General features: G+C 37.6%; 1 protein-coding gene across 3 annotated transcripts; it reads right to left on the bottom strand.

Moving 5' to 3' along the window:
- Positions 1-3,940: 3,940 nt before the first annotated feature.
- insig2 (insulin induced gene 2) lies at positions 3,941-9,445 on the bottom strand. 3 transcript variants are annotated; one of them, XM_027164813.2, is made up of 7 exons: positions 9,280-9,445; positions 7,349-7,377; positions 7,067-7,183; positions 6,860-6,984; positions 6,184-6,350; positions 5,983-6,082; positions 3,941-5,850 (listed from the first exon to the last, which is right to left on the bottom strand). In XM_027164813.2, the coding sequence occupies exons 4-7, from the start codon at positions 6,902-6,904 to the stop codon at positions 5,809-5,811; spliced, it is 354 nt and encodes a 117-aa protein (XP_027020614.1). In that variant the 5' UTR covers positions 6,905-6,984; positions 7,067-7,183; positions 7,349-7,377; positions 9,280-9,445; the 3' UTR covers positions 3,941-5,808. The 3 variants fall into 3 exon arrangements, with proteins under 3 accessions (XP_027020614.1, XP_047671246.1, XP_027020613.1); XM_047815290.1 differs by having other exon boundaries at positions 3,941-5,863; positions 7,067-7,377; XM_027164812.2 differs by having other exon boundaries at positions 7,067-7,377.
- Between the last annotated feature and the right edge of the window lie 338 nt (positions 9,446-9,783).

The raw sequence follows: 9,783 nt of genomic DNA, 5'->3' as shown, positions 1-9,783 counted from the left end.
ATTCACTCACGCAATCACACACTACGGACAATTTTCCAGAGATGCCAATCAACCTACCATGCATGTCTTTGGAGCTGGGGAGGAAACCGGAGTACCTGGAGGAAACCCACGAGGCACGGGGAGAACATGCAAACTCCACACACACAAGGCGGAGGCGGGAATCGAACTCCCAACCCTGGAGGTGTGAGGCAAACCTGCTAACCAGAGGTGGGAAGTAACGGAGTAAAAATACTTCGTTACTGTACTTCAGTAAATTTTTCTGGTATCAGTACTTTACTCCACTATTTATTTTTCGGACAACTTTTTTACTTTTACTCATTACATTTTTACACAAATATCTGTACTTTTTACTTCTTACATTTTCAAAACGGACTCGTTACTTTTAGTATTATTTCTTCTCATTGAGCGCTGTTTCCAGCCTATCATCCTATCATTGTGCGGCTTTTCCACCATGTGACTGGTGTACTGTATTATTTACTGGCTATCAGACATAGACTAAGGATAGCGGAGCTAACAATGAGCAGCACGCCTACAAAAGGAATGGCTAATGTTAATTCAGAGGGGGTCACCGATGTTAAAATAACTAACAACGAGGACATTCCTGAACACACATGGCCATATATGAGGGAGATGTTTGTAATAATCGGCGTCACAAAGGATTCCTGGCGAATGCGTTGCAAAGTGTGTCAACCAGGGGCGGTTCTAGCCCTTTTTTAGGGTGGCTTCAGCCCCCTGTCTGTAATCTCAGCCACCCTAAAACTATAAGGATCATTTTTACTTTCATAAATAAACAATAAAAATTACGTTAAAATGCAGGACATGTCGTCGATGGGAAAGAAAATTATTTATCAGTTTGATCCAAAAGCTATATATTTTTTTTACTTTGCTTTATCCCATACTTTTACACGCGTGTGTTGTAGTCTTTCAAAAGTGAACGGAATTTATTTGAACGGAAAAGCACAGGTACGCGCAGCGTGCACGCGCAGTCAGAGCTGGAGGCGTTTATCTATAACGTTAATCGGCGGAAAGACGGCAACCAAAAGCAGTGAAATTTCACTATTCTTATTACCTTATTATCTTAATGCCAAGGATTTCCGTATACCCACTAGAAAATGCCAAGGACTTCCGTATACCCACTTAAAAAGCGTGAGGATACGTAACAATATCGTTTTGTGACAGAACTTTCATTCATAAAATCACCCCGTCTGTGTTGCGAACACAGACTGTGGTTGCGATTGCGAATCACTAACATTTTTGGACCATTGGGGCTTCCGTGGCCTGTGACCTGATCTGACGTCACCTACCAAGGAGGAAAATTAGTTGCTTGGCGGTGTTTTGTGGCGCAAATTAGAAATTAACTAACTAATGTAAAAGAAGATATGAAACGAAAGCAGACTCAAACTACACTCTGAGTGTTTTCGGAAGCCTGCGCCTAAAGCTACAGCAGCTTCGGGTGACATTTCACTCACAGCCCGAGTACAAATGTATTTGGAAAGCTTTGTAAACTACCAGTTATCATAATATTCTGCAATGAACAAATGTTTTTTGTTCACCATGAAATGTACATTGAAAATTGGCAGCTGATAAAACCTGTGCTCCAGGTCCCATATTCATATAATATTTAAGGCTAAATGTAGCTCTTAAAGGTACAGTTCACCCAAAAATGATAATTGTGTTATTTCCTCACCCTCAATTTGTTCCAAAACTGTATGAGTTTCTTTCTTCTGTTTAACACAAAAGATGATATTTTGAAAAATGTTGGTAATCAGACAGTTGGCAGCACCCACTGACTTTCATAGTCTATATTTTTTTCCTACTGTGAAAGTCAATGGGTGCTGCCAACTGTCTAATTACATTTAGACTTAAATGTTATATGAATATGGGACCTGGTGCACAGGTTTTATCAGCTGACTGTCTTTTGTTGCTTATCATAAATTGGAATGTTGATAACACATAAGCAGTCTTTAATAATGCTCTCAATTACATGTAGATGCATATTTTATGCATTAGTGAGTGTGGTGGTGCCTATGGGGTGTCGCTCTAGGATGGGTGCGTATAAGGCGGGGGGGGGGAATCACAGTATACTCACTACAAAAAACTAGACTACACCACAGGTAGTAGTATCGGCGACTTTTTACTTAAGTACATGTCAGAGCCCATACTTCTTTACTTTAACTTGAGTAAAAGAGTGTAGTCACTTCTACTTTTACTGGAGTCTTTTCAAAAATGAGTATCTGTACTTCTACTTGAGTAAAGGATGTGTGTACTTTTGCCACCTCTGCTGCTAACCATTAAGCCACCGTGCCCCCCCTGTTAATTCAACATGCTATTTTTATTATATTAGTACAATTGTATTCCTTGATAAACCTGTTGGGAGAACTTCACTGTAGCAAGAGCATTAACAACAGTGAAGACAGTAAGCGCTCTGATGGCGCATATGACTGCTGTAACGGCCCGTCTGCCTACAGCTGTATCCATCACCTTAAACAAGCGCACATACTTCCATTTCCAAAACACCACACATGGTGCCTTGGCTGGTTCATTTCACTATACGCTTGCTCTTATAATGCATAGTGTCAGAAGGAGCGCAATAAGAAATTCAAGTGATTTGAACCAAATTTGTGTTCAGCCACGTGGCGCGTAAAATGAGTCCTCCTGTCAATCACGGCGCGCTCCGCACCGCTGCCTTTGGGCATATGTGTCTTAGTCTACCTGAACTGAAAAGCATTAAAGCAGAAAAGAAAGCAATACATAATGACGCAATTCATCTACACAACCAGCCCAAAAAGATATGTCTTAAAATTGAATATAAAGCTAAACATTGCTGTTAGTATCACAAATGAGATTCATGCGCATGAAGTGTGACATACAGAACTACACCACTGAACCTGGATTACCCAGAGGAAACCCCCGAAACATAGGGAGGAGGTGGGAATCAATCCCACAACCTTTGTGATCCCATGTGATAAACAAAGACCAGCAAATATATCCCATAAAAGCAAACTGGGTGTTCTGGGCTACAGAAATGACGTCTTTCAGGACTTTTCCTTTAAATCATTGTAATGCATTCATCTGATACATCACACTAATTACATGTACACATTTAAAGCAATATGGGAAAGTTATTATCTGCAGCAACTTGAGCACATTAAGTACAAACACAATTGGGATTTTTTTTGTATTTTTTTTTTATCTTTCAACCGATGATGATCTAATGATGAACAAATGATCACTTTTACTTTAATAACTTCTGCTACATTCAAGCAGATCTCAAACATCCTCATAAAGTAGCTTTACAGTCAGGTTGATGTAACTAACACATGATCAGCAGGAGACTAAATTATTTAATGAAATTACATGTCTCACTTGCATGTTAACCAGAGAACTGGTACTGCTAGTGTTTTGCTAAAAGAAATCCTTCATGTAACTACATACAAGATAACCAAACAATAATCTAATGACCCTATCATTTTTTGTTGTCCAGGGCCTCTCACAGTGTATGGATCATATTTCTGAATAAGGCAGAATGCAAGAGTATGTTCGCACCCAGTCAGCTCCATAAATCTTCTCAGATAATTCTCCATAACGACTTAGTGCCCTGCATTTGTTCAGATGCTGTGTAAGTATGCAGACCACACACACACACAGACAGATGGTTAACTAGATAACTACACACACCGAAAAAAGTCAATTACACATGATTACATTCAACAATACTGGCAGATAACTATACATTTCAGGCAATTAACCCACTTTTCTGAAAATAGCAGATTATATTAGTTAATAAAATGCACACACTGTATCCTTCAGCAGACAGACATAAGCACACATAAAAATTAACGATGTATTGAGAGGATTTACTAAAAGAATGTATGGGAATCTGGCAGATTTGCTCAATTTTATTTTTTTCTTATTTAGATTAAAGATCCCAAACCACACATGCAGTTTAACATATATTTTATTGAAGAACAATTAACATTAAATTGTAGAACAGATTCAAAAACCAATAATATGAAAATACACCTTTTAATGCATGTTTTACATTTACTTGAACATTTTACCAGAACTTTTATTTATTTAATTAATTACTGTGCACTTTATAACACATTAGTCCTGAACAGTCACCATTAACAGTCATTTGATGATAGTCATCCCTGTAAAAGTCTAAATGGTATTTAAATTTTTTTATACATTTCACATTATTTTCCTGTTAAATATTTATCTTAAAAACAGGTCATGTTAAATGTAATGTAAAACTTTTAAAAATGATTATGATGCTCCTATGTTCCATTCCATTTTGTACAATGCTGATGAAATATAATCCGAATACAAAAGATCTTCAGTAACACTTTACTCTGTTCAGTTATAGAGGTAAATAAGGAGAGTAAACATGTTTCATAGCAGTTGATCCTATTTTCCCTTTTAAAAGCCTTGAATAGAAAACTAATATTAAGGCTGAGGCAAAAATTATGGGTATTTTTTTAAAGCTAAACAATCCAAAACAACTGTTCAATATTACAGTCCCTTGCTAATGCAAAGGCGTATACGACTATGTGAGAAACAGGAAGATGGATGAAGGCTGTGTGTGTAAGAGAGATTAAAGAGGACACAATGCAAGATCACAGGAACACTGAGGTAAAGCTTAATCATTAAATGACAGTAATGTGTACGGTTAATACACACCTGGTCTAACACCGATTATGCTCATGCTGACATAGGCAGCATATGTTATGTCACCTGTGTGCTAGTGAGTGTGGTGAAATAGCAGAGCAGTAATTAGAAATGCACAGTAAACTCTTTCGCAATTACACTGTTTACCTTCACAGCACAAAAGTTCATTCCTAGTCTGCTTAATCATTGCTAGCTTTGAAAAGAATGTAGAAACCAATTTTGGACACTATGGTAGTTACCAGTGTACCTTAATTAACTTCAGCATGCAGTACTGTGTGAAAGTCTTAGGCACCAGAATCAGTAGAGAAACATTTCCAAACATTACTAATATAAGTCAAATGAAATGTTTCAGAAATGTGTTTGTAAGTCAAGAAAGCACAGAAAGAAAGCAAGAAAAAAAAAAGAAAAAAAAGGAAAAGATAATTTTAGGACAAATAAAACTATGGAGGCTACTGGAAACAAATATTCAAAATCTCCAGAAGAACTGTAGAAGAATTGCTCTCCATGATGCTCAGTAAAACTTACCTGCTAATTTCCTTATCGAACTGCACAAACTGTACTCGATTTATTTATTTGTTTACTATAATACTGTTTACTGCTGTTTACGTTATAATATTTTCTTTTCATAGATACGTCAACTTCATTTTTTAAGGCATCTTTCTTTACAGAGTTTCTTTCCATGCCAAGTGTTGCCAAGTGTTCCATGCCAATATATATGCTATGGATTCTTTTTCTGTGGTTTGACCTCTGTATACACTATAAACTCCACTTGCAATTCTTATTCATGCCTAGAAGAAACACTGTCTCGTAACATCACCCAAAAGAATCAGCATATGAGTAACAGTTTAAGACCAAAAAGTACAACTGCATCGAAGTCACTTTGGCACATTATTTCCACCAGATATAATGCATATGTAACTTAAAGAATACACTGTGCAAAGATATTTCAATTAACCAATCCCAGTTTCAGCTTTATTTAGCTTCAGAGAGGCTGCACTGGTAGCCAGTGACCATGCCCTTATCTCCAAACTGTCCTGCTAAACATAGACAACACTTGTCCTGTATCTGCTGAAAGAGAGCACCTCTTTAACTGTTCATGCAGGTTTCCTCATTTTTGCATCCATGATATAAGATGTTTTAGTCCTGATGAATCTTTTCTTGAAGAACTTTACACTCATACTGGAAAGAAGACCTAAGTATTATTATTAGGGCAATTTCTAAATAAGGTTTGTAATCAACTGACAATCAGCTTTATGGGAAATTTATTTAGAGCATTTAATTGTGTGTGTGTGTGTGTGTGTGCGTGCTTACAAGAGCAAGCTGCCTTCCTATGTTTCCCATGGTTATCACACCAGCAAAGAAAATGCAGGGCAGCCAAGATCGTATGTACAGGAAGTCAGGAGATGTATACCTACATATTCACACAGTAAATAAAGCCAAAATGGTCACTTTTTTTTTTACTGACAATTAATAATTTCAGGTAATTGGCAAATTTGAAAAAGAGAAACTCACTGAAACACTCCATTGTACACCAGTAGTTGAGTAGTGAGAGTCGCCAGAAATGCAATGGCGACTCCCAAACCGAAACCACTGCGTGACCGGTCAAATGTCCACCATAAACCAACTGAGAGTGCAGCCAGGGTCAGTGACAGCTGTACATTATTTGCAAAGTCCACTTTCTGACAATCAGGAAATAAAAGAAAACACACCAGACATATTCAGCTTATATATATATAAAGCACTAGTACTGGGGGCATCTCATCCTGTAAGTCAGTCAGATGTGGTGCTTATTGTATTTCCACAAAGTACATTTTTCATCAAATATATCAAAATATATCCAGTTATCTGTGCAAGAATTATGCTACACCTACAAATCAATTAACTTAAGACTTAATAAAACTTTGGACCACCTCTGTGCCATATGAACTTTTGGCAGTCATCATGAATATAAAAACCCACAAAATACATAATATGCCACTAACATAAGCCAACGTTATGCCTGATTGTACCCCAGGTCTTTATTTACTTTAGTATAGTTCCTTATGCCACATGTCTGTTATCACACAGAACTGGAAATATATCTTATACACTAACAATTAAGTGATGGTTTACATGTTTCTTTTATTGATTTATGTATGCAAAGAACAATTGAATGAGTGTTACATCCATTGTGGTCTGAGAAGGATACAGCGCTGGCGTGATTAATGCCAACAAAGACAGCCACACAACGCATCACACTGGACCACTCGCGCTTCAGCTTATGGGGCTCTCCCAAACGCTTGTCTATACATGGATACAGCAGCCCTATTAGAGCTGAGAGAAAGGGGGGGGGATCTTTAAAGTAATGGCCTAATAATAGCAAATTATACTGTAACTCCATGAGAGTATGTGTTACCTGATGCTGTTCCACAGCAAAGTGGTACCCACCACGCTGAAGAAAAGATGCTACTGATGACATCAGGAGGGAAGAGAGTGACATTACGCTGCACCTGCAGCAGGTTTAACACCAGCGCTAAAAACACACCCACACAGAACAGCATGGCCCCTCGGATCAGCAGGTTAGTTGTGCGGTTTGTAATCATTCTTATGTAGGGACCTTGTACAGAAATCACATTTCTACCAGTGACCTCTGCCATAGTGGCAGTGACAGAGCACAGATGATCCACCACTCCCTTACCTCCACAGTCAGCTGTTTTCACACCACACCTGTAAATAAATAAAGTAAGTTATTAGCAAACTTATTGAGAGTGTTTTTTTTTCTTTTTTCAAGAAACCGGGTACAATTAAACATTAAGGAGCTACAATTTACAGAACTATTATGATCTGTAATGTTGCAGTTTGCTCAACTATTGGTGTCCATGAACTGTGCAAAGTCATCTTCGACTTTCAGATTTTCTCCTTTAGGGGTCACCACAGCGAATCATCTGTTTCCACCTAGCTCTATCCCCAGCATCCTCTACTCTCACACCAAATACTTGTTCTCTTTCAACACATCCATATATCTCCACTTTGGCCTTCCTCTTGACATCTCCAACAACCTTCCACCAATATAACCATCTTTCTCCTCTGTACATTTTCAAACCATCTCAATCTAGCCTCTCTGACCGCAAAACACCCAACCCGAGCTGTCCCCCTGATGTGCTCGTTTCTAAACCTGTCCATAATCGTCACTCCTAAATAGAAGCTTGACCTCCTCATCTCTGCCTCATGTCTTTTCCTCACTGATACGGTCTCTAACCCATACAGCAGAACTGGTATCACTACTGTCTTGTACACCTTTCCTTTGATTCTATGAACTGTGCCAAGGATTAGGTTAATTGATTGATTGTGAATGATTGGCAAATGACAAAACTTTTTTGAGGACTTCAGATGACAATCAAAACAGAAAATCAAAAAGCTTTTATTTAAACCAGCCATCTGGTTTGTTGATTATTGGTCATTTTGGTATTTATTCTGTAGGTATGAATTATGACTCTTCTCTGTCCTAGATGTCAGAACACCCAGACCTCAGCTGTCTTCATACTATGGGTGAAGACCGACCGACCTCTTCCTGAAATATTTAAACTAGTGAACGTTTGCCTGTGTGTTCTTCTTGCTGTATTTCTCACACTTTATGTACATAACTGATTAGTCATATATTCTGTATTTATATTTAATACTCATACTGTCTATATTGTATCTCATCGTCTGTTTTGTCTTGTCTTGTATAGTATAGTGTTATTTATGTCTTTATTTTAGAGTCACAAACAGCTGGAACCAAATGCCTTGTGTGTGTCAACAAACTTGGCCAATAAACCTGATTCTGATTTCCTCCCAACAGACTAGATAATGTGCGACCATGCGAACTAGCCTTGATGTATTCACTGATATGGAGACTTTAAATTGCTTTTGTACATCGCTCTGAATAAGGGCGTCTGTCAAATGCCGTAAATGTAAATACGGCATAGGGCACGCCTATCAGAAGGTTGTGAGCTCGATCTCAAGTCCACCAAAATGCCACTGTTGGGCCCCTGAGCATATTCTCTTAACCCTCAATTACTCAGTTGTATAGAAATGGGAAAATGTAAGTCGCTCTGGATAAGGGAGTATGCTATATGCTGGAAATGTAAATGTATATATTATGAGATTTAAAGACTTCTAATAGATTTTCCTTCTCTTTTTAATGGCAACACGCATAATCAGCTTAACCCACTGTAAGAACTAAGCTTAAAGGTTTGCTTTAAATCAGAAACCAGGTAAACGCGTTTGGAAAAGTTTCTACAGAGCTGTGTGAAAAGTAAGCGACCAGCAATGGATTCATACAGGCCATCATCATCATCATCATCATCATCATGATCATCATCACTAATGAGGCCCATGACCAAACTGACCATGCTAACTATCCATATTAGCCACCTAGCGCTATGTTTAGGATTACATTTATATACTTATCTTGGGATATTTCAAGGTAACATATACAAATACACCCATTTCACGTGGTCACAAATGACTCCAGACTGTTAGAATATAATAATCACAGCTGTTAAACTTTAACCTGCTTGTTTACCCTGTAGCTTAGTCCACAATAACACTAACTAACGACTTGAAAAGAAAAGGAAAATGACTCACCATTTTCATATATCTCTCTACTTAAAGAAGACAATCTGTTATCCAACAAAAAGTCAATATGTTGTAAACAGATTGCTGAAGTCAGTTTTATTTACAATCTTCCCTAGTGTCAAGGAAACGTATGTCGGTTTGATCAGTTCACTTCCGGCCCCGCTGCTCTGCCATTGGCTGAAATTAGCGACCAATCATAGTCATAGAATGTGATGTCATTACTCTTGACTAAAAAAAATCTAACAATGTGAGTTTGGCATCACTAAAGTCCCAACCAAATGTTATATTATAATTTTTTACTTTGTTTTATTAGGTAGATTTCTTTTTAATGATAATTAAAATAATGAAATGTGTGCTTTATTGCAGATACCCCCTAGGTCTAATAATAAAGCTTGTAAAAGTAAAGATGTGTGACTTTTAATCTAATTGCAATATTCTGTAAAGCTGTTTAGTGACAATTTCCTTTGTTAAAAGCTCTATACAAATAAAATTTTATATATTATTATATCCCAT

This window comes from Tachysurus fulvidraco, chromosome 6 (assembly GCF_022655615.1).
Source record: "Tachysurus fulvidraco isolate hzauxx_2018 chromosome 6, HZAU_PFXX_2.0, whole genome shotgun sequence".
Classification (NCBI taxonomy): Eukaryota; Metazoa; Chordata; class Actinopteri; order Siluriformes; family Bagridae; genus Tachysurus; species Tachysurus fulvidraco.
This window is presented reverse-complemented; position numbering and strand designations above follow the sequence as displayed.

Bases quoted from the DNA above. Each gene is read 5' to 3' on its own strand.
- insig2 (XM_027164812.2), bottom strand. From the start codon at position 7,307: ATGGCAGAGGTCACTGGTAGAAATGTGATTTCTGTACAAGGTCCCTAC. The intron at 6,985-7,066 runs GTAACACATACT...CCTTTCTCTCAG, and splicing joins TTGCTGTGGAACAGCATCAG to CTCTAATAGGGCTGCTGTAT. The intron at 5,851-5,982 runs GTAAGCACGCAC...TCTTCTTTCCAG, and splicing joins TAGGAAGGCAGCTTGCTCTT to TATGAGTGTAAAGTTCTTCA.